General features: G+C 39.9%; 1 protein-coding gene across 1 annotated transcript in view; it reads right to left on the bottom strand.

Annotated features, from left to right (window-relative positions):
• The window catches only part of slc24a3 (solute carrier family 24 member 3), an 86,406-nt gene extending 60,581 nt beyond the window's left edge, over positions 1-25,825 (bottom strand). The window contains exon 1 of the mRNA XM_055018710.1: positions 25,504-25,825. Within this exon, the coding sequence (XP_054874685.1) occupies positions 25,504-25,687 (184 nt within the window). The 5' untranslated portion in view covers positions 25,688-25,825. The remainder of the gene's footprint in view (positions 1-25,503) is intronic.
• Positions 25,826-26,205: the final 380 nt, after the last annotated feature.

Below are 26,205 nucleotides of genomic sequence, written 5' to 3'. Positions count from 1 at the left end.
CAGAGGGATTCTTGAATTGTTTCCTAATGAACGTGACAGTTTGTTAATGGTCTCATTAGCTGACACTGTCAGACACCACTCCTGCAGCGAGCGTGCAAGGGTGCTGTCATCTCAGACAATTACTTTGGCCTCTCACTCTCATCTCTCTCTGAGTTTGAAGATGTGACTAAGGCGGGGAGTCTGGAAGACACTGTCTGTCCAAGGCAGAGAGGTCATACGAGACTGTTCTGTGGTCAGCCTCAGCTACCTGTCATTTGTGCAGTTTTAGCAGCTCTACTCAAGTTCAACTTAAATCTCACATTGTAACACCATTCCATTACAATTACTTAGAATTTTTATATGTATGTTTGTGTCACAGTTTTTTCTTTCTGGCCAAGGTATGATTGTGAATGCTGAGGTTAATTGATGATTCTAAATTTGCCCGTAGGTGTGAGTGCGAGTGTGATTGTTTGTCCTGCTTTAAGTTACTGTATTGTTTCTAAGTTATTTTCTTGTTTGTTTTTTTGTTGTGAAGCACTTTGGTCACCATTTGGGCTGTTGTAAAGGGCTATACAAATAAACTTTGATTGATTGATTGATTGATTGATTGATTGATTGATTGATTGATTGATTGATTGATTGATTGATTGAGTGTAAATTCTCATAGGGAAGCCTATCTCCATAGCGTTGTATCGGCACAGGAGAATGGTCTGGCTGAACCTCATCATTTTGCTAGAGAGAAAAAAAACACTTTATAAAAATAAGAAATAAGAAATACAAATAAGAAAATTAATCAGTTTTCTTGTTTGTGTTCTATCAGCTGCAGTACCAGAAGAGTAAACGAACCAAACATTCTGCATCACCAACCCAAACCCATGGCTTTAGTTTTAGTTGAATACCCCTGTACTGTACAATATATGTACAATACTCCTGTACTATACAATATATGTACAATACTCCTGTACTATACTATATATGTACAATACTCCTGTACTGTACAATATATGTACAATACTCCTGTACTATACAATATATGTACAATACTCCTGTACTATACTATATATGTACAATACCCCTGTACTATACTATATATGTACAATACTCCTGTACTATACTATATATGTACAATACCCCTGTAATATACTAGCAGTTTCATATATATCCTTGTAATAGTTATTACAAGAACATATAACATTTTGCATTTAGTGCTAAAAATTCATTGCCAGTTAAAGGTTTGGACACTTTCAATGTTTTTTTTTTTTTTTTTTTAAATTCTACTGCTTTCTGTTCAACCAAGCAAATCATGACAAACTCTCCTCTTAAGCAAAACTACAAAGAAAATCTTGGAAGAGGCAATATATGAGCAACGAATCATCTTTCCTGTGATCCTGTTTCTATTTTAACGTGACTTTCCTGACCTTTCCCGCAGACAAATGAACTAAATCTGCTCATCCTTTCTGGCCCACAGCGGATCCGTGTCTCTTTAGATGAGCAGCTCATCTACTATACATGTCACATACAATACCCAACATGATGTCACAGTGTGTGAATGTATTACATAAGTATCATGTTCCCCCTGTCAATCAAACACACATGTTGCAAGAAACATCCTGGTCGAGGACCGGAGGAGATTTCCATTTCCTCTCTACAGGGATGTACTGTGTGAATCCTCTTCCACACTGCAACACAGGCCAAACAATGCATGGACTTCAGAGTAGCAGAAACAAAGAGTGTGTGTGAGAGAGTAAGATTATTACTGTGGATATGCTTTATGTGTAGAGATCTGACAAAACACACAAACTCGTACACACATTTCCATACAAATTGTCTTTTCAGTGCAGAAATGACTTCAGACAAGATAGTTATATAATCAGGTTGCATTTGCCTAAATTGTCCAAAAATGAAATGGGGGAAGTAGGTGCTGTGTTCTCTCTGTGCATCCCACAGGAGGTCTGAGATGGATAAAGCACAAAAATGATCTCAGACAAAGGCAGACTAATTTCATGTTCTGCGCAGGTGCAGTAGTGTATATATGCGTTTGTGGATGACAACATGTGAAATTATAGAATAATGAAAGTTGTGCTTTGAGCTTCATAACAAAGAGGCAGCACCGCAAGCTTTAATACAGTCACAACTTGTAAGATTAGTCCATGGACTATGTAATTGACAAGCTAACCTGTAACACACTAGCTGGTCAGGAGCAAGCAATAAGTTCAGATTTGATTCAAGAAATCATCCCCTCCTGAGTTCAATCTAGGCCTAAGACAACAGCACCAACTACCAGTGATAGACACACCAATTGTTTAACAAAATGTTTGACAGCTTCACTTAAATGTCTTAAATACTAACCACCATAAAGCACATAACAAAAACACAAAATTTGGTTGCATGAACAAATCCCAAACGTATTTTGTCCCTGGCTCATGAACAGTCAATCGTATTCCTTCATAATGGAGCCCTTTTACATTCTGTCACTCCCCCTGTGGCTTCTGTGCAGGTCATCTGGTCCTCATTCTACCTCCTGTGAAGGCCATGGCCAGCAGGGACTGGTGGATGCTGGTGCAAGATAAGGCTGGCAGGAAAAAGCCTCCACCTCCACATAAGTAACGCCTTGCTGACAGCCTGTCCCATTTGGGCTGACAGACAGACAGACCAGTGCAGGGTTCCTGTCCAATTGTTCTGGTTCCACACCATCCTCTCTGAACCTTAACCTCAACGTGGTTGCAGGGGCTTCACCCTATGTCAGTCTCCAGATGCTACTTGCGTACTCAATTTATTGTGCATCAAGGTCAGATCATTTTTTTTATTGTATTATTTATTAAATGTATTTATTTTTTGTGTGGTTTTAATTGTGTTAACATTAAACAGTATGTCTTGATAAATAAACTCAAGTGGAGAAATTCAAAGTCACCACTGCTTTCTGATGTTGTAAAAATTTTGTTAACTGAGCAACATCTGGCACAAAAATTTCCCTCAGGATTAATTAAAGTTCTATCTCATGTTAACTTTTATTAAGTGTTTTTTTAATTAAAAATACATCATTAAAATGATCAATAATTATCAATACTGACCAAAATGAAACAGTGTGTATAACACCATATAGGGATGTCTGATACTGGCTTTTTTGCCAAAAACTGATATGTCGATATTGTCCAACTCTCAATTTCCAATTCCGATATCAACCAGTACTGATATATGTGGGCTTGAAAATAATTCCAAACCACAGACATGTTGTTAGTCAGGCTCAGCAAGCTTGTTACTGCAGCCAAAAACATTTATGGTGCTACAAGAACTGGTAAGCTGAATCTTTATTTTTTTTCCTATCAATTTCTTCTTTCTTTCTGACATCTTTTACTTCTTACCTAAGTGTTGAGGAACTGGCTGTGTTCACTTTTCTGTTTGCCAGATGTTGAGTTACTCTGACCACATCATCATCAAAAAAACGAACAAGCACATTAAGAATTTTGTCCAATCTCTGGCTAGTGGCTTTGTCAATATTCAGTGAAAACACACATTGTTTGTGCTTTTCAGAAAGTCTTAAATGCTGGTGCTATATCGTGTATTTATGTAACCAGCATGCTGATTTGACACAGAGTTTTGTCAAAGCGGTGGGACACATTTGAGTAATGTAGCCCATGATGTTCTTAACCATAAAGGTTTACTTGAATTCAAGCTTGATATCTCAGAACAGAATCTGGATATAGAGTGTTTGTGTGGCATATAGTTAATAAAAAATCTATCTAAAGGATGGGAATCCTTTGGCTTGTTGTTCTTTAAGACAAGCAGCATCCATCCATCCATCCATCCATCCATCCATCCATCCATCTATCCATCCATCCAAGAGCTATACCTGTTTTGTCTTAGGAAAGGTTTGGATGGAGGCTGAAGCCTGTTCCAGATGACAATGGGTCATCACTGACAAGACCTTCTCTGCCATACACCTGTCCACTGAAACCCACTCAACAGTTACCAGTAACAACAATGGATGTGTTCAGACTGTGTGAGGAAGCTGGAGGACCCAGAGAATCCCCACACAGGAGCAGGGAGAGCATTCAACTCCACAAAGAAAGACCCTAGCTACCCCAGCAGATTTAAACCCGGGATCTTCTGTAAAAGTAGACTGTGCTTCTAAAAGATTCAGAAATAAACATATTTTTATAGAAATCATTGCAAATTCCTTTCATTGTGTCTGACAAAAAGCCCCACTAATGAGCTACGTTAGGTAACTGTAACCAAGCTAGTTTGCAGTGATCACAATGTGATTCTGCGTCACCAGAAATTACAAAATGTTCTGAAAACTGTTTGTTAGGGGTAATTGCTTATGTTAATTGGATGGTGAGTTGACTCTTTGATCCAGTAAATAGTTACAGTTAGTATGGTTGTTTTTTTAAGTACTCACAAAACTGATATGTGTAAATCTATCTATCTATCTATCTATCTATCTATCTATCTATCTATCTATCTATCTATCTATCTATCTATCTATCTATCTATCTATCACTTCAGAGATGTAACACCAGAAATTATTGGTAAAATTAACTATCAAATTAGAATTGGGGGTTGAAAATGGGATCAAATGATGACAATTAATCTTTTGCTTTTTCCTTTAAGTCTCACAATTGTTTGTCTTTTTTTGCCTATTGCAATATTATTATTGCCCAGTTTTCCTATAGCTTTTCAAATTATGTCCCACCCCTGTCTCAGGTCAACCTGCAGCTATATATAGAGAGGCACTGTAAAAATCCTCATTAAGCATTTGATTGATGAGCTTGGCAAAGACCTGCCATACCTCTCATTGGCCCTCTACATTCTACCTTCCTCCACAGAGGAGTTCCTCCCCGTACATTAGAAATAAAATAGGCCTGCTGTTTTCCCAAAGGATCCAGGCCAGACCATGTTTTCACAAGTTATTGTTATTATTATGCAGTGAAAATATAGGTTAGATGCAATAGATTAAAACCATGGTTATTTATGCTCATTCTGTAATGTTAGACAGGTTCAAGCAAATATTTAAAAAGAGTGTACATTATCAACCAATAAGCCAAGATCGCAATAGTTTTTATTTCTAATAAAGTATCAAGGCTAAATCTTTGCAACAGGACACTTCCAGTGCTTTAGGCAGACAGAAGGAAATCTAACTAATGCAACAGGCTAAGGTTTCACTTTACTGAAATGCCAATTTCTCTGAGAGCCATGATATCCACCCATTACACCAGGGGTGGGCAATTAATTTTCATATGGGGCCACATGAGAAACGCTGACGGTTGTTAAGGGCCGGACCAATACACTTACAGCTCTGCTCAATATATATCTCAATAAAAACAGTAAATGAAACATTACAATGATACAATGAAAATGTGGAACACAGAACACTTTAGTTTTTTCATTTGAACTACGACTGCTGCCTATTGAGTTGTAGATATTTTTCATGGTGTGACTTCCTTCAGTGTGGGCATGTGGGTGAGAATGTTGCCCTCCAACTGGCTTGAGAGAAACTTCAGCTTTCTCATAAAAGCAGCACCAGGCTGTACATTTCATGTGCAAAGAGGCCCTTGCCTTGCAGCTTGGTATTTAGTTCATTCATTAATGCAGTCACATCAACAGCAAAAGCAAGGTCTGATATCCAGTCTGCATCTGAGAGCTCAGTGATGTCCCTGCCTTTCTTCTCACAAAACTCTTGAATCTCTGCTCTCAGATCCCAAACTCGTTTAAGCATCTTGTCCAGGCTGATCCATCTGACAGCTGTCTGGTAACCAAGGTAACCATGTTTATTATCATCTCCTCCAAAAAGACAACAAACTGTGTGTAATTCAATGCTCTTGCCCTGATGAAGTTAACTACTTTAGTTACAACATCAGTCACGTGGTTGATTTTTAGCACTGACTTACACAGCACCTCCTGATGTATAATACAATGCAAAAATATCAGTTTCTGTTCTGGGTTTATTTCAGTCACTTTATCTTGCATCCGTTTCAAAAGTCCAACATTTTTCCCTGTCAAACCAACCAAACTCTCCCATTTTAGTCCCAGCTTGTTCATGCATGTATTTACCTCAGTGAACAAATCACTCACCGTCGTGGTTCCCTTCATTGGCTGCACAGCTGCCAGCTCCTCCGTCATCTCAAAGGTTTTTGTTAGTCCACATACAAAGATGAGTAACTGGGCTGTGTCACGGACATCACAGCTCTCGACCAGAGCCAAGGAGAAAACGTCAAAATTGTCCACTTTGTTGTGCAGCTGAAGCTCCAGATTTTCGGCGATGTTCTCCGCCCGCCTCGTTACGGTTCGCCTGGAAAGGGCCACATTAACGAACGCTCCTTTCTTCTCCGGGCATATAAACGCTGCAGAGTCCACCAGACATTCTTCTACAAACTCTCCATCAGAGAATGGCTTACTGACATCCCTTTATGTGTGAGCTTTGGTAAAAAATCCTTGCTGCTTTCGCAGTTTAGCAGCAAACTTTCAGGTATCCTCCCCGCTCTGCATCAGTCAAATGTTTGGAGGAAAAAACGGTACCTTAGCAGATCTTTCAAAGTAAAAGCAGTGCAGGCCTATCGCTTGTATGCATTGTGATGATATATATTTGCACTGACTTTTAATATTTTCCAATGACCTCATATGGACCAGTCAGGGTCATCCGGCGGCCGGATGTGGCCCGCGGGCCGTACGATGCTCAGGTGTCATAACCAGTTTAGTTTTGAAAACAGTTTTACCACAAGGTCAGTGTAGCAACTGTTTTGGGGAATTCAGTCTTATTAAATGATCATATTTCATTTTTCCTTAACATTTTAATAAGTTCTAGTTCATTTTAGTATGAATAAAGTGTTAGAGTTCTAACAATTTTAACATAATACAAGAACACAAAGAGTATTCTGCCATACTAGGAGCTACTTATGACCAGCATTGCTTTGAGCAAAATGCTACTATCACCATGCTGACATGATGTTGAGGAATTATTTTTAACCATAGTCGCTATCTAAAATATTTACACAGTAACATTGAGTAATAATTGCTTGCTTAACCCGCAATGTTTAGGTGGGCAGTACATGTCAAACAGCCACATGAATGTCAGGACTCAAGGTTTCCCACCAGAACATTGCATTATGACACGATGATCCATGTTACTCATTTCACCTGTCAGTGGTCATAATGTTGAGGCTGATCAGTGTATTTCTATACTGGTCTTTGGCTTAAGTGGAGGTGGTTGCTGCTTGGTTGAGTGTGTCTGAGACTGCAAGGTTAACATGGCGCTGTCTGTCAACAGTAGATAATACCTACCGTCACAGGTCTGGAGAGGGGCAAAACACAAATCACCATCACACGAATGTGCCGGAACAAGTCCTCCCATCAGGCATCACCCAAAGGCACCTTTCAAGTCAAGCTGTCTATGTACTGGATTTGCTTTGATCGCATACAACGGACCACCAACATATTGGGCAGGGATGGTCAAAATGTTTCAGCTCATCAGTGAATTTCATAGCTATGTCACTGACTTAGTTTGTATTGATGCTGCCTCTCAATATACTGTATTTTTGTATTGTTAAATGGAACAAAACTGTGGCATTCACCAAACTTGCTTTGCAAATAGGGGTCTGTAGCCAGCTTAAGACCAACCAAGATGAAGATCTGCCACATCTCTCACTGAGGACAAGAATCCCCTCATCAACAGTCTTGGACTAAGAATCTGCGTTCTCAATGCCTAATAAAGAAGACAAACACATTTTTCTTCTTCTTGGATACATAAGCTGGCAATCTGCTACCTCCTGTCAATTTGTTCTTCATCTCTAAATTCTCTGAGTGGCTCTTGTTGGCTAATGATGATACAGTCGGATGTGTGACTGAGCTCTCCTGCAGCGATTAGCCTGCAGGGCCCTTTTGTTCCCCCGAACAATTCAAACACAATCACAGTGCTATTCACCTGCACTTGCCAGGGTCAGAGGAACCCATTACACTTTTAATTACTCTGATCAGATTAATCATACTCTCAGATGACTCCCAATGAAATTTTCAACCATCTGTGTGTATCTGTGTTTGTATGTGCATGTGCTTCTGTGTGTGTGAGGCAGCTGAAGAGAAGCCGATTATGGTCAAGATTAGAAAAGCCTTTTCTATTCAAAAGACAAATATGCTGAGGATATCTCCTCACTGAAAAGACTATGTGTGATACTGCCTCTTTATCTGCAGCCTGCTCTTTTTTGAGAGAACCCAGTCTTTAATAGGCAGTCTGGTTGCCAAAAGTCATTCTAGTAAAGTCTGGTTGGTTCTAATTTTGTTTCCTATTGGCATAGACTCTATGTTTCATGTTCTAAAGACAGAAGAATAACTGAGAACTGGGTTGATTGAAGCTCATTCTTCTACCCATCTGTAGGTCATGTACAAATAAGAACTTAATTAAGGTTAGGGCAACACTGTGGTTTTGTTCAGTTTTCTATGTTTTTGATCCATCCATCTCTCTATATTAACACCAGCACATAGCATTATTTGGAGTAAACAGACAAACAGTTGTTTGTGGGGCACTTGCCAAAATGAGTGATGTTGCTTGATTGAGTCTTCTTAGGTCTGGTCATTAGGTTTCTGTCCAGCGTTTTTATGTACATTTTTAGTTTGGGTATAAAAACCTTGACAAAAAAGGTCTAAAATATTATAAAGCACCAACATTTTTTGGCTGCAGTGGGAAAGCATCAATCAACAACCTGTGATAGAGTGCAATGGAAACAGACTTGCTTAATAAATTATGACACACATGAAGCACTCAACCTCACTGTTCACTGAAGCTTGGAAACAGTGGAAGGTTTAACCATCCATCTAAACAGATGAGAAAATTTTACTTAAACTTTCCTATTTTTCATCATGTTTCCATCATTCTTTTACAGTTTAAGGTTTCATTGTTGTTTTTTCAGTACTTGTACTGTGTGAGGATGGAAATCTTGCCATAATCTTAAAAGTCCATATAGACATAAGAGCTTTACCTTGCTGCTAGTAATGTACGCAACACAGGTTTAAACTCAGTGTCAATCTTTCTTTGGACTTGCAATTTACATCTGTCCTTCAGTCATACAGGCTTGTACTTTTAATTTAATATAAATTACATTTTTCCATATCCAGCGTTTTCCGCATCTCAACAAGTGCAAAGTTTCACATGAATCAGTCAGATTCGTAAGTGACCCTAATGTCAACAGTAGTAACAGCACTGTGGAACAACGAGCCTAACAGCCAATGAAGATCAACAGGAGGCCAAACAAGAGGAGCAGTAAAGGACAGAATATACAAAGGAAGTGCAAAGGAAGTAGGGAGAACATGAAGGAACAGATGAAAAAGAATGTACAGAAGGTCTACGGAATCTTATACAGTGATCAAACTCCTCAGGGACAGACCCAAATCTTAAACTCTTCCTCTTTCATCTGTCTCTCCGAGCCAAGCGAGCATCCCAGAATACACACAGCAGGTGCTAAAATAGGCTTTGAGCTGGGTGATGAATTAGCCAGGGCATATTTGGGGAGCAAGGGAGCAACGATGAGCGAGGGAAAGATTAGAGGGTGAGAGAAACATCGAGTGAGAGATAGAAAATAGCTCCTAATGTTTAATCACAGCTAGATCTAATAGCGTACATGGCCCTCAGACAGACTCAGTGACCCTTGCTTAGATTTGCTCATTCATCATAAGTGAGCTCTGAATGTGTTGGTGTGTGTGTCCGTATGATTTGATTATGAACACGTGACAAGGCTCATGAAGATTACAGGTACAGCCGCTGTTAACAGAGTAGGGACGATAGGGAGAGAAGGACACACACCTACAAAATGTGGAAGTGTCCAGGTAAGGGAAATCAAAGGATTTGCTGCTTTACTTGTTTTGATGTTATTGTAAACCCAGTATGTTTGGATTTTGAACAAAACAAGCCTTTAGAAGATATCACATTAGCTCTCTGCTTCCGCAGCGAAAGAAAATGGATGGATGGACATTAGTTCTTCAGAACATATATCCTCTACAATCTAACATTTTCTAAACATACCATAATGAAATAATTGACAATAAGAAAAATATTTATCAGTTATATCACAGTCAGCATGCTAAGGTATTAAACTGGATATGTGTAACTCAAACAAAACAGGTACATCTAGTGTATGCCATTATACTCTTTGCTACACAATATTACAATAACCATTCCTCAACAATGACTGCAGTGTGGTGTTATTATGTTGTCCTGAAGGGGTGTCTGTGCTTTGCAACAATCGCAGCTATGTGGAATGTGTCAAAGTAACATCCACATGAATGCCAGGACCCAAGAACTGCCATAGGCACTTTCAGCAGTGGACATGAGTCAGCATAGACGCTCCAACCAGTCTCTTTGGATCTCGTTTGCTATGTTGTAATCACCGCATCTCAGCAACATGTCTAATACTGCCATTTCTTTGGTTTTAACGTAGTGGCTGACCAATGTGTGTTATACTATATAATACTATATCATACAATACTACACTTCATTCTACATAATTCAATGCTTTACTATTCTATGTTTTCTATTCCCCACCAAAGCATGCTTTAACAGACTTATTGATTAATCATCTCATCTAAAACAATCCAGACCTCAACTAAGCTTGTTGCTGTTTCAAACTGATACTCAGCAATGATGGTGTAACTTCCAAACTAAACAGAATTCATCAAATTACCAGAAACGCATTGATACATAGTGGAATACCGCCAGATGTCCAGGTGCCCCAGGATAGTTTCTCATTTGGATCATCATAAGAGCCAGTCTATGTTTAGAGTACATTTGTGTGGATTCAACTTGCAGCCTGAAACACGGTTATTTTTTGGCTGCTGCTGAATGACCCCAGTTGCCTCTTAATTATCAGCTCAACAGCAGAACGTCTCCTTAAAATAGACACATGAACCCACTCACACTCCTATGCAAGAGCCATGCATTATTCTGAACTTAGTGTCACATTATTTTCACTGCATTACCAAATAATTACCTCATCCTCATTCTGATTATAAAATGCAGGTCTGTATCATACTGTTGTGTCTCTCACCACATGATCCCTCACCGCTCTCCCATATGTAATCCAAAGTCTTTCCCCACAGTTCAAAGTGTCATACAGGAAGCTGACTCATGACGTTACACACTGGATAGTCTATTTAATTATTATTCAGCTCTTGGCTTAAATCAGACATAGATGTTGGCATCCATGCAATCAGCACGATTATGATAATTTTGATATTTACCATAAGCCTGTGAGATCTGTTTGTCTATGTCGTGCAATGTTCTCAAATTCTTCATTTCAGCTCTTTACCTGATATTGAGTAGTCTGTTTATGCTGTGAACACTCTAAAGGGCCAAGTGGGTCCCTAACACAACCTTCTAATTACTTTGCATCTGGTAGTGTTCTTTGTTTTACAGAGGAATGCTAATACCAATGTAAAAAGCTATTTTGGCATGAGAGGGGAAGTCATGGGATCAGTAAAAACAGTAGGGGTGGGAATCTATGGCAATCTCAAAATTCGACCCAGACTTGATTTTTGATTATCAGATTGCCCTGTGCACTGTGTTGTAGTAAATGTTATGTCTCCAGAAGCAGAGAATAGCCTGAGAAGAGCTTCTCTGCTGCAGCATTAGTATCAGGGTTAATAATCATTTCTCAATACCCTATATAGGATCAGGACTTTTAAAACGAAACACAACATTTCTTCACATTAACGTTAAATCCTAAAAGGAAAAAAATGTGCAATGTTTAAGTGAAGGCAGATGTCTTTGTAGACCTATGTATGTGTATCTTATTAGTAGACAAGTGTGAGTTGTCTTCTTTGAGTTTGACACTTTGGTATTTTGTATCTGTCACTGGTCAGTCGGAACAGGTTTTTGCTATATCATCCCCAAACCTACACCCATGAAGCATTGTTATTTGAGCTTGAATATTCATGCACAGCATTTTTGCAGCTATGAGTGAAACTAATGTCACCCGAGTGTTATGTCACACTTTGAATCATTGTTAATTCAGTATTGTGGAATATAAAGTTGGACCTCATTCTACAAATGAGGTCCAACTTTACATTCTGCTTACAGTGGTCTAATTTTTCACTAAACTAGCTTTTGTGTCTGCAAGTCCAACTGTGCCTTTTTAAAATCAACCCAAGGCATGAATCCTGATCTAGCAAAGATATACCACATATACAACAGAGACTGTAGCTGCAAGACAGATACCAGCTTCAGGATTTTTGATTTAGTTGTCTTAAGGCAGCAAACAATTTAGACTATGTGATATCAGTCGCAATGTGCAATCAAAGTAAAGACAGACAATATCCTACAATAGCATCTCCCTCATTTCAATGAGACACCAATCAAGAACAGACAGTGTCTGTCTGAGTGGTATATGTCTGTGTATTAGTGTGTGTTCAGGGGGCTCCTGTGTGGCTAATGATTGGTATACAATGACAAAATCATGGACCTGTCACCCACACATTCATACAATGGGAGAACAGGAGTGTTGAGTGACTCATACCCGCAACTCATGGGTCTGCTGAAGGTGCAGTCATGAACAGAATGTTACTTACACCTGTAAAGATACATAATAAAGAGAATTACATTCATAACACCCCTTTGTACTGTCAATCTAGGGCTGCTGCAATTAAGCATGATGTTCATTTCTAGTTATTTTCTCTTCTATTCCTTGAATATGCAAATAACTATTCAGTCAATAAGAGGTTTGAAAGTTGTTAAACATGACTGTTTGAAGTTCCCACAACCTTACCTAGAGTTTTCCATTTCACTGTTTCCTTAAGCCAAAAACACAATAACATTCCATTTTCAGCATTCATGTACAGTTCAGAACAGATTGAAATTATATTGTTGTCTGGGGGTCCACTAGAAATTGGCATCTGCAGTAACTCAGAGCAATTTCTCTCTGGTCCTCTTGAAAAATGAAGCCTGCCGTTGGAGTTTACTTTCCAGACAAATTGTCTTCCACTACAGTTGCAACTAGCGATGCCACAATACCAGGAACATGGCAGCTGGTATCAGAAACTGAAGTTCCATTACCGATTTTAAACCCACTCAATAAGTCTGAGGTGTTTTCTGCTTTTGTTTCAAATGCTCTGTGACACTGTTTCCGATCTGTTTTTTGTCGTCTATAACTTGTCTTTGACATCAAACTCAAACACAATGTTTCTCCATTCACAACTCTTGTTATCATTTTCAGTTGTCTCAGGTGTCAGCTGACCTGTTGCTGAGCTTGCATTTGCTGCTGCCATTCAGCATGTTTGACTGCTCAGTGCCTCCGGTATCTACAGCAACGACCGATTGTAAAAAGTATTTTAACCTCTTGGCTGAAAAGAGATCTCACTGTATTTGGCTGTTCTTACCTAAAGTTGATAGCATTTCCAGAATTCTGCACTCTATGTACTCTCTGGGATTGGACCAAATTAATTAAATCAATTAAATTCTACTTTCATTTGGATTACCAAAACGCATTACTTAGAAAAGTCAGAATTGGTTGAAATCTATGATCATGGTGGTTTAAAAGTCCTTTCATTATGAATGGAGCAATACAACTGAAATGGCTTAAATCCTATTTAACATTCCCAGATAGTTTATAGCACATTCTCCCAAATAACTTCATTTTATTGGAGGCTCAAATTTTCTTTTGAAATGTGGTTATAACATCAAGATGCTGCCTATGAAGTTATTTAGCTATCATCAGCAAGTCATCTCATATTGGCAAACCATCAGATTTTTACTCCTCACTCCACACCACTGTAGAACTACTACTGTATTCTTGACACAAATAAACCCATGTTTCATTATGATTGGCAAAAATATCTGCTCAGTTGTGGATCTCCTTGACATAAAGAAGGAGTGATATTTCCATCTCCATTCAAGAGTGTGGTCTTTCACTTTTAGAGAATGATTTTTTGTTTTCATGTCCAGATATTGAAATTTTCTCCATATAAACTCTGTCCTTACCTCAGATTTACCCTGCTTCTTGCTCAAAACTGCACTTCTGCACTCTGAGACAGTGCTGCTCAGCTGAAACCTTCCTCCTTATAGTCAGCTTGCTTCTGTTAGCTTGTGACACTTATTCTTTTCGATCTCTGCTTCTGCACAGATAGTTGAGAGGTTACTGCACAAACAATCTGTCTGGCAAGTCCCTGGTTCAACAATTAATACATGTCAGGCTGGTATGCAGATGCACAGTGCTCTCATAATAATCCCAGAAAGACATCCTGGGATCTGTGGACCAGAAGGGTTGGCTATAGCTTTGTGCTCCTTACAAAATATAGCAGTCATTACTCCGCCAAGGAACACGGCACAGTTATGTGAGTTGGTTTGTCTGTTTGTCTGCCTGTTCACAACATTGTGCAAAAACAGACAAACAGATTTTGATGAAATTTTCAGGGAAGGTCAGAAATATCACAAGGATCAAGTGATTAGATTGTGGCAGTGACGCGGCTTATAGTCTGGATACATGGATTTGTTAAAGATTTCTCAAGATAGCGGCATGGCGTCACTGTAATTATGACTACAAGTGAACGCTACGTCAGCCACCTGCTGACGTTCACATGATTGTGTTCCGACTACAAATCCACCGCTGCAGACGACAGATTTTTTAAAGATTTCATCCGTCGGAAATCATACAATGACTGAGCAGCATTGGCGGAGTACCGCGCTTTCTGAGCGCTTTTCTTGTTCCAGATGGGGCTGAAGCAATGTGTCAATGTGATTATTTCTGACAGTGGACATAGCACAGGATTTCGAGAAAATTTCTAACCTCCAACTGTGTTTGGGCACCGTTAATGGAAAGCATGTACAAATGAAAGCACCACCAACATCAGGCAACAACTACTTCTATTACAGCTCTTTGTTTTCTAGCAAAGCAGAGTCAGCTCGACTGCAGTGTGAACACTTCACGCAGTGACAATTTTTGGGCTGCATGCTGATGTCCGCACAGGGGTTTGAGAACCGATTTCATTATCAAAGAAAGCGATGCACTGTTATTTGTTCATGCAGCCAAACATTATTTTCGCTATGTCCTTTCACAACTTGCAATAAATGCATTTAAGTAAAACTGCTGAACATTCTGTAAACAATTTTCTACTTATGAAGTGTCTCACTGTTACAGATCAGTATCTTTATATTGCTTATATTTTTTTTTACAGCGATCTGTCCTTTCTGTCATGGCATGCATAAACTGAGCTGGCTGTAACTCCTAGAAGTTCTCATGGTCTGTTCAACCTATAATATTCGGCAACTAATGGGAAATGCTACAAGGCAACTCAGAACAGGAATGCGGAGTAAACAACTAAATTAGATTAAAAAACAACCTCGTCTAAACACATGAAGCCAACAATAAAAAAATGTCTTCAGAAAGGGTTTGTTCCAAGGGTTTAAGTTTGTAGTTAGCAGCCTCAGCTAAAACATCAGTGGCGTTTTTAATGAGGTTTTCTTACTCCAAGAACAGAACGAAGAAACCCTGTATCCACTGATGGCACAATTCCCACGTTTGGTGGACAGTTCTTATTAAACTGTTGAAAAAACACCCGACCAAATCAAGATTGATTCTCAGTGGTATTAGCAGTATTAACAACCCTTTCACATTACAGCCGTTTAATTCTGTGTTTCCTCAACACGGCTTTAAATGTGTGACATTTAATCTTCCCAGCGCAGTCTGATCTTGTAGGTCAAATTCCTGCCATTCACCACCGTAGCTGCATATATCTGCATTCAGTCATAGCCTTGAATAGTGTAATAGTATTGGCATGGCTGGACTGAATGACAGGAATGTGCTTCTGTCCATCATTTAGTCAGAGGACAATATGATTCCCAACCCAGAAAGAAGACGGGCCCCATTAGGTGCTCAGCTTGTTGCAAAAACACAAAGCCATCCATCAAAACCTGCACTTGCTGTCACAAAGCCTGCAGAAAGCAGCACCTCTAATGAAGTGATACAAGGCCATCAAATCAGGATGGGTGTATAGTACAGAACTGACAGAAAGAGGAAAAAAGAAGAGAAAAAACAGAGAAAGGAAGAGACAGATGGAAGCAGCTGCAGTAAAAAGCAAGTAAGAGAGAAATCCATAAATGGCAGTCCCTGATGAACACCAGAGGGGCCATTTGAACCTCATATTCTGACTGCTTCATTCATCACACACACATGCACACAGATTTCCTTTCTGTCATGTAGCTGCTGTACTTTCCTCATTTTACCACAGTTTGCTGCACAGTGGTGTCTGTTTTCCTGTGAGGTGGCAGACGTTAACACTCAGCGTGTAGATAACCCTGATGTGCATGTATTAAATGGTGCACAAGTACAGATGAAGGTCAGTTCATCCATGCTCAGCACAATCACTCACAGGAAAGTGGAGAGGCAAATCTGTGTGTGTCTGACATTTTTGTCTTTCTGCATACTAACACATATACACACCACACAGATACACTATTTATCTCAACACATTCAAATGACTTGAGTTTATTTGACATGAAATTTTATTCTGTTGGTTAGAAAAACCTTAATATTATGTATTAAAAGTGGATCAAATGACTGTTAAACGTGAAGGGTGTAGCTCGCAGTGACAAACCCACCTGGATATAACACCTATATCTGGAGTTCACTTTTAGCTCTATGGTGCATTTTAGTGTCTTTAAGCTCACTGTTTTGTGGTTTTAAAACCCACAACTCCACTGTTTTAGTTTAACGTCACCACTGTCATTACACAAAACAGCACACAGATTCAGTTAGTGACAAGCCAGTTAAACATTTGGTATTTAAAGAGCCAGATCTTGTGCAGACCAAAACAGACCTAAGCGGGAATATTGCAGTTCTTTTTTTCAGGTTGCCAAAAATACAACTCAAAACAAATGATAATGCACCCCTACTATGCTATCATGATTGTGTACCTCTGCCAACAAGTCAAGTTCTACTGAGTACAGATAGTGACGACTTAAACCAAGCTGCAATGCTGCACTGTGGAGTTTTCAGCTAAAGGGTAATCTAACAGCAAACATGTACACAATAAAATTAGTATGATGATATTGAGCAGGTTAGGTGTACGATATTTGCTACTTATAGAATGCAGCCCTCGGGTGTAATGTGGTAGAAAAACTTTATGTTAAAACATGGAAGTACGAACTGACCCTCTGAATTCCAAGCAGTTTCTCTGGGTTTTTTGCTCCTGTTTCATTTTTCACTGCAATATAAAGTCCTGCACCTCAGTGAAAACAGCACAATCATGACGAGGAGGAGAGAGAACTGAAATGTCTTTGGGCAGAATGACAAAGTTAGACACCCATAATAATACAAAAAAAAAAATCACTAAATAAACTAGAGTAAAATATTTATTCTACAAAAATTAAAAGCCCTGCTTTTACAAAATCTATTTATTGACAGTTTTTAAAATGAAACATGTAGAATAAAATGATTTTTTTAATGAAATATTTGATGACTTTAAGCTTGAATTAGGTTATGTTTTCCCAAATACTTGCAGATGAGTAGTTTAGGGTCTGTTGGAAAAGTGAAAATCTGCCATTTCTTTCTGTTTTTACAGTTTTTGACTCTGGGAAACAGTGTCATTTTGACAATTTCTTGAGGACAACATGCCTTTCAAACCTGTCGGCAGGTTTTGGGCTTCAAGGGGGTTAATAAACTTAGAAACAGCATTGCCAAAAGGCGTATACAAATTGCAAATTGACAAAATGTCTATAAGTCAAAGGCCCATTTAACAACTAGAACCTATGGGACACAGAAAATTATCCTCAAAACTCATTCAATATAGTTACATAAATGTTGAATGGTAAATAAAGTATAAGCCACTTCCTTCAGCAGCTGACTGATTACACCTCCTTGCTGACAAATTTATCTGAGGAAGTTGAATCCACACACACACAGTTTGCCAGTCTGTGTGCCCAGTTAACCTTCCCCCCTGCTTACTAACCTGTGTGCACTTTGATTAGTCGCCTCAGTTTATTCATGTCTTCACATGGATTTTCACACAGATGTGTTTTCCAACAATATAAACCCTGGGCAGTTCCAGACTTCAGCAAGATAGCATGCTGAAGCTCAGCTATGTTGGTCCTTAGCTGAAAAGTCAGGCGAGTAAAACCAAACTTATTGCAATTCATCATGTGGGGGAATATTTTATGACAATTTATCCAAGTAATTTCTGTATGGAATAAAGTGGCAGAACAAACTCTACAAGCAAAGGTTTGAAAGAAAATATATTACTGGAATAAATCTTTTCTACTGGACATATTTAGTTCCTGCTGTAGAAATGAACAAAAAATGGGGTACTAAAAAGTGTCAGTATCAAAACTAAGGCCACCCCACCGCTGAACCAGTAAACTAAGACAATGTACAAAGGAAAAGAGGAAAAAGTCACTTTGGTGAAGCTGCACTAAGTGAGAAACAATGACAGATATGGGATGGTGAAGCAAAACAGCAAACAAACAAGTCAATAAACAGGTGAGCTGTGCTTGAACAAACTGTGAGCAGGTTTTGGAAGACTGTGTGCTGATGATACAGGGAGAGAGGGAGGAAAGATGCTACGTCGCTGGGATGCAAGGGCGAGCAAGAGGATTGCAGCTACAGGGGGATACACCAAAATGATAGCTGAGTGGTACTGAAATGGAGGGAGAGAGGGACAAGATGAGAGCTAAGTGAATGCTAGATGGAGGGAATGATCCAGAGACAGTATGGCAGAAATGGACGGATAGAGAAAGAAGAGGGGTTGTTTGTGCTGCCAGACTCTCTGTCCATACAAGCTGACCCAGATGCAGCTGAATTAGACACAGCCCAGGGTGGTGTGGAGGTGAGTCTGTGGTTCTGCAGATGACAGAGGAGGTATGAAAGCTGAAGAGCCTGGGCTAGAGGGGTTCATGCACTGTTAATTTAATCAACAAAAACTTTGACGAACGCATGAGCGAGACTTTAAAGATATTAAGATGAAAACTATGAGAAGATATTTTGCATTTTTGTATAAGGAGAAAAACTAAACTAAAACGTTCCAAGACGGGTGAACAGACATAAGTTTCTTGTACCGCCCCAAAGAAAGCTGTCTTATAGTGTGTAAGAGGACAGCAACTATCTCTAAATCACTTCTCAGGACTGGACACAAAGCCAAACACTCTGGGTGGACTTAGGTTTGGGATGGCTGCCAAAAGCTGGTATTAAACAGGCTGCTGGGTTAAATTACTAAATAAATCAGTAAGCCTTGACATTACCTCTCTCTTACATATATATCCCGGTAGTGGAGAAATTGAGAAAATTTACCAAAGAAGACTAAGGAGTGCTGCCTGTAACGAACTGTACTCCTCAGTCTCCTCAGCTCAACCTATCCAGACATTTGTATGGCACCTGAAGAATATAGAAAGGCAAACCTTCCTGATATGTCAAGAAGCTCTTTGCAGCATCATCCCATAGTGGTGGGAGAACAAGGCTTATCAGGCTGGATTCATACTTGTCACTATGTGCTCCATATTTTCACACTGAGTGTACAAAAAACAGACTGACTGCAAGCTTATAGTATTTTTGACTACAAGTAATGTCAAATGAATAATCTTCTGAAAGATGCTGATGTCTACCATGACTGTAGTGCATAACACTTCCTCCACTTCCCTTGTAGCAACTAACAAATTGTGTCAGACTTCTTTGGAACAAATTACTACTTAAACAAATTTTTAACACCAATTTAAAGCTAAAAAACCTGCTAATTTTTAACCGATTATGCCGGGAAATACAGGAGCAGTAAAATAAAGCAGCAGCCAAACTTGCCAGATTATTTAGCTTTAACAATGAAAGTGAACACAGGGAAGCCGGAAAGTCTGTCTCTGAGTGGCAGTGATGACGGATAGTCTGACTTTGATTCAACATGGCTTCATTCTCTCTTCTTAGTCTGACATGACACCGCCGTGCTCCCAGATCTCAGCACTTAACTGTAGGTAATAAAGCAAAATTATCCTTTAATTGGACTTGCGACAAAAGCTTTTTGGGCTTCTGCTTAGAATAAAATGCATAAAAGCTAAATGCATTCTCAGGTTGGAATTTCAAAGAAAAATCCTTCCTCTGCGGATATTTAATTGGGAGAGAAAGAGTGATCACAAAACAGGAAATCAGAGAGTCTGCGCGGCTTCTCCTTTAAACTTGACCTTTCCATTCTTTCACTTCAGCCTCACACTTGCTCTCGGACTCAAATCCACCTTTACTCCCGTCCTCCCTTCATCCACCTCAACCTGGGCAGTCCACCCACCTCCCCCTGACCTTCTCCATCTCACTTTCTCCCTCCCGTCCTCCCTCCATCACTGCCACTGCTGTCCTCGCTTGCTCCCACTTTTCCTCTTCATATCACCCCGCCTCCCCCCTACACTCCTCCTCTCCCCCTCTTTCCCTCCACTCTTGTCTTATCCTCATATAAAATACGCTTGTAGGGGGGGAAAAAAGAAAGAATCTGCACCGGAGTTGAGGGAGTTTAAGGGAGCGATTCTCATTTACATATTGACACTGATTTGGTCGACGTACAACCGAGTGCTGGGGTCCTTCCTCTGGCCCCTCATTCTCTTTTCAAACACACACACACACTCGCACACAAACACCCTTGAAAGCCTGTGAGTCCTGAGGCTTCGTCAGCGCAAAGTGCTCTGTCTGTGCTCCTCTGCTCGGCCCTCCATTCCTCTGCTAGCGTGCAAAGAGAAGGGGACCCACCGACGGCAGCTTTAAGTTATGTAATGAGATCATCTGGAGACTAATGCTGTATACCAGATATACCAAGCAGCCATTAGTGGCTTCTCTATAGCATGACCATTTGTCTGGTCGGTACACACATCTTTTAGGTTTCTCACAGATGGATCATATAGGGACTTTGGCTTCAGTAGCAGCTGAACGGCATTAAAACCTGCAGATAATGGCTCAATGGCATTTAAACCTGCAGATAAAAGCAGGGGCGACATGTGTTTGCTCGTATGGGTAATCCTGCATCCTATAGTGCTTTTGTCCTGCATGAATCTAGCTTTTTACCTTGTGATTTCAGGAGGTAAGATGAAGATGGACAGTGGGTCTCATGGATAGACGGATGGATGAAGTTAAAGGGGTCGCGGTGGAAAAAGGACAGATGGAGGACAAGGAGAGGTGTGTGCACATCCACGTGCCAGTCTACAGGGAGAACACGAACCCCTTAACACGTGCGTTTGTGTTCCAAAGCCCGATGGCTACTAACATCAACATGAGAGGAGGTCCTGTTCTCCCATGTGTGAAAATGCCATCAATTAGCACCCAATTCAGAACACAGAGCTCCATAAGGGGAGGTCGACACGGAGAGTTTAATCTAATGACTGTACAGTTTAGTGCTGAAATGAGGCGGCGTTCAGAAGGTCCATTACTCCAAATGTCACAGTGGGCCTCATGCAAAAACCACTCACCAACAGATGTACTTGTATTCTGGCTCATTTCAGCCGTCCTGCTGTATCTCTATGGTTCATGCTAACTTTGCACTCTCCACCTCCGCTGTAGAGCTACAGGCAAACAAGGAGTCTAAACAGCATTCATCGGGGTGACCAACGCCAACTCCAGCTGTCTAACAACCTCATTTTAACCTGAATCATTTAAATAAATGTTTCCAGTCTGACCAAAACTAAACACAGAAACTAGATGCCTGGAATGGCAATTAAGGAAACTGCTTTAGTGATCTCTATCCATGGACGACTTGTTAGGTGACTTCATCACCTGCACATTAATCAGTGCACACTGGAAACACAAGTGAAATTAACTGAAATTTGAAAGAATGAGTGGCATTCAGCTATTTTTGTACGACTTTTCTCATACATACAATCATTAAAATATAGGAGGTCATTTCACATCTATTTTCCGGGAAACGTGCATAACTTGCAGAAATGCATTTGCAATGTTAAAGTTAGACGGCAAGCAGGAATCTAGACCTATCATACAACTCGTAACAGACTTTCTTTAGAAGGTAAAACACATGTTCTGTTTTTATGTAATTTTGCCATTTTGCCTTTATTGGATAGTGTCATTGGACACAGAGAAAATTAGAGGAAAAGACAGTTACATCATGCAACTAAAGGTTAAATGATTTAGAAATAAACAACAAACTTAATGCAAATTCATATACTGTTCATCATTCTTATCATCATGGACACCAGTTTACCGAGTTAATTTTGCTGGTGTGATCAGCATACATGCTTCCTTTAGGCAATATTATTAGGATGCGCTGTATTAATTTCCATTGGTATGCAGATCATTTATCTATAAAGTCAGATAAAACTAATCAGCTAGCCAGACTGCAAGATTGTCTTGCAGACATAAAGACCTGGATGACCTGTAATTTCCTACTACTAAATTCAGATAAGACTGAAGTCATTGTGTTTCACCTCAAACCTCTCAGAAACTCGCTTTCAAAGCATATATTTACTCTGAATGGCAATACATTGGATTCCAGTACTACTGTGAGTTATTTTTACCAGGACATGTCTTTTCACTCACACATAAAACAAGGCTGTAGGAAATATTGTGAAAATCAGGAACATCCTGTCTCAGAGTGATGCAGAAAAACTAGTCCATGCATTTGTTACTTCTAGGCTTGACTACTGTAATTCCTTATTATCAGGTTGTCCCAATAGCTCTCTGAAACATCTACAGCTGATCCAAAACGCTGCAGCCAGAGTACTGACGGGAGTTAGCAAGAGAGATCATATTTCTCCTATATTGGTTTCTCTTCATTGGCTTCCTGTTAAATCTAGAATAGAATTCAAAATCCTTCTTCTGACATATAAAGCTCTTAACAACCAATCTCCATCATATCTTAAAGACCTGATAGTACCATATTATCCTAGCAGAACTCTTCGCTGTCAGACTGCAGGCTTACTTGTTGTTCCTAGAATCTCTAAAAGTAGAATGGGAGGCAGAGCCTTCAGTTATCAGGCGTCTCTCCTGTGGAACCAGCTCCCAGTTTGGGTTCGGGAGGCGGACACCCTCTGTATTTTTAAGAACAGGCTTAAAACCTTCCTTTTAGACAAAGCTTTTAGTTAGGGCTGACTCGGGTGACAGCGAGGGGGTCAGTTGGAATCCGCATGTACGGGGCACAACTGACTTCTTCTTCGACATCCCTTAGCTCTGCCCCTAGTTTACTGCTCTGCTATAGGCCTAGGCTGCTGGAAGACCTCTCTCCATATACTGAGCCCTTCTCTCATTTACCTGTGTCTCCATCATGTCCACTGTGAGATGCTGCTGCTGACCTTCCTCCAGTCCACTGTTTCCAGCTGCCCATTTCCACCAGTCTACTCTGCATCACCCTCACTATACTTGATATGCTCATCTACACACTGTTTGCATCTTACTACCAGCTATATATGCAGTATATTTAATGCCGGAGCCTTGTGCCATAACAGTCAGTCCCTCCAGCTCTAGAACAAACAAAACTTACAAAAAACATTTTAGGAGGGCATTGTGATAATGTCTTGCACCAAACATTTTTCAAGGCATGTATGAAGTGCAGAAAAAAATGAAGGACAAACCTGTCAAATAAATGTAATGTAGTGTGAGTAATCCACTGAAAATGAATGGTTGATAATTCCTGGTTAATCTTTTAACTGTCACCTATAAAAAGATTCATTGCCTTTCTCCATCAGATCTGATAGTAAACACAAAATGTTCAGGTTTATGACCACTGGTCAGATGAAACAAGGAATCTGGACTTATGCTTTGCGTGTATTTTACTGTGTTGTCTCCATTATTCCATCAGCACGATGTGTATGCAGGGTATCACACTGGAAGGCCGTTTTTACATTCATCTGTCGAAGGAGCTCACCTTAAAACTGATTTTAATGCAAATACAAAGACAACATGCGACACCACAACTATTTCACTGGGAAGCATGAGAGACACAGTTGTGAACAGCTAAACTTTTAACATAATCGATGTTTACAAATTCATTTTCAATAAGAAGAGAACAAGCCCATTGTAAGCATCTTAAACGAAGTGTTTTTTGGAGAAAACAAAATATCCAAAATTTATTACTCAACATGATAATGCACGACTAAAGAAGAGCATTAAGAATGTTGGCTGTAAATAACAAATCAATAATCAGTTGATTAGTTTTTCAGTTACAGATATAAATTTGAAAAAAAGCTGTTGCTGAGACAAATAGTCAGGAACCCAAAGATTAAACAGAGAAAGTAGTACATCCATCATATAATTATGTTTTTGGCCTTAGGAACAACAATAAAAATTCAGCTTTTATCTAAATTGTTGAATCAGTTCATCAGTTATTAACTGATCACTTCAGTAAAACAATCTTTCTTTTTTTTTCATGGTAGTTAAGCAGGATGCGGAGACGTAATCTTCTGTTGTATCAGGTTGAGATGAAATTTAAAAAAAAAAAAAATTCACATAAATTAAAATGTGTCATCTTGTTATCAGACTTGGGCAATTCTACACACTTTCATGAAGTGAAAAATGTGCTACTGATGAGAATTTCTGCAACACATATTACATATCTGAGACATCTGGCATGCTGCTAATACCTCGGTAATCACATCACACGCTTGTCTTTTGTATCCCCCAAAATAGAAGATTCAGCTCACTATCAAAAAATAAGCAGCCTTGTTAAATCAGTCACCAGTATAGTGAACAGCTACAACTAAATGTCGTATCATCAAGGATGGTTTGCTGCAAGAGTTTAAAAAAACAAAAATCTGGAGTGTTACCGAGACCTACTTGGCAAAAAGCACCAAAACACTGGCTTTGTTCAGAGCTGGTGGTCACAGAAAGCCGCTCTAAAGTCTGAATCAACAGTGTTGTAAAGGTGTAGCCCTGATTATGACTGGCAGACTCACAATCACAGAGCATCCCTATGAGCTGAGGTAAGCCTGTGAAGTGCACCGTTTCACTTCTGTTTAAGAATGCTGCCCTCAAGCCTGTCATCAAGTTGATGTCGGGAGTGTTCTTAGAATCGGCATCTCGGCTGATCAGCTGTGTGTGCTGCTGTTGAAGGGCAGAAAAAAGTAGATTTCTGTTAAGTAATTAAGGCAACACAGAGTAGCACAGCTACAGCTACCATTTCCAGAGGATTATTGGTTACAGATGTTGAGCTACAAGAAAGCATCTTGTTTTGTTCCTTACAGATTGTACATGTGAGCTGATACAGTTAAGCTGAGCCCCAACAATGATTCACTCTCATGATTCTGCACTAATCCTGATGCAATCTACAGCTGGTCAATTTACAGAACCAGTGCTGCAATATTATACAGACCTACAGTTTAGCAACTGTAACGCTTCTGCCACTGGATACAAATGTTAAATTCCATGTTTTACTGTATAAATGCATTAACACACACTGCCTACTGCCCTCCTGTGTGTTTCCTCCTCCAGTGGAGCTGTTACTGCTCACTTAGGGCATAAGAACGCACAAGCAGCAAACCAAGCAGTGAAACGTCAGTGTGCCTCCAAACAGCCTGCTGTCCCCGTCTAACACCAACTCCCCGAGCATAACCTCGACATCCGGGCTGGAGGAGGTTTCCAGTGGCCTCACCTGCTTTCTGTGCCACCGACTGGAGCCCCACGACGAGCCCCAGCAGCAGCCCCGCGAAGCACATCTGGAAGCCGAACAACTCCTTTCGCTTTCTCCGTCTGGCTTTGCTCCTCCGCCGGTTCAGCATCATTCCCCCTCCGACCGGAACTGTCCCCAGCATCCCTTGAACCACCACACGGGCCATGGCGCTCTTCTCTCGGCGAGCGTTCCGGCGGAACCCCCGGTGGTGGTGCAAAGGTACGAGCAACCGAAACGAGGAGGGAGAGACGGAGAGCAGAGCCGTGTGAGCTCAGCTCCCAGCACCGGAGAACATATGACTGGCTGCCGACCGACCGGAAAGCTAACCACAGTATACACACATTACAAGTCTGGTACCTCATTTCAAAATAAAACGCTTCCTCTATTTGCTGTGTAGAGTCGGTAAAATTGCCCAGATAAACATTTTAAAGGATTGTTTTGCCCAAGATAGCCAAGTAAAGCAAACACTATAATAGTGATAGATATTTCAATTTGAAAGCTGCATAGTGATATGAATAGAGAGGAAGGCAATAAGACATAAACCCATAAAACAGTACTAATGATGATTTTTGCTCATTTCAGATTTTATTATCAGAATCAGCCAAAAGATTTTATTATCTGAAATTAGCCAAAATAATCAGTTTATTTGCTTATCTATTTCAATTCATTTGGAGCTTTGCATAG

The sequence above is a fragment of the Amphiprion ocellaris genome, chromosome 16 (assembly GCF_022539595.1).
Source record: "Amphiprion ocellaris isolate individual 3 ecotype Okinawa chromosome 16, ASM2253959v1, whole genome shotgun sequence".
NCBI classification, from domain to species: domain Eukaryota; kingdom Metazoa; phylum Chordata; class Actinopteri; family Pomacentridae; genus Amphiprion; species Amphiprion ocellaris.
Note: the sequence above shows the minus strand (reverse complement) of the source record. Positions and strands in the feature narration are given on the sequence as shown.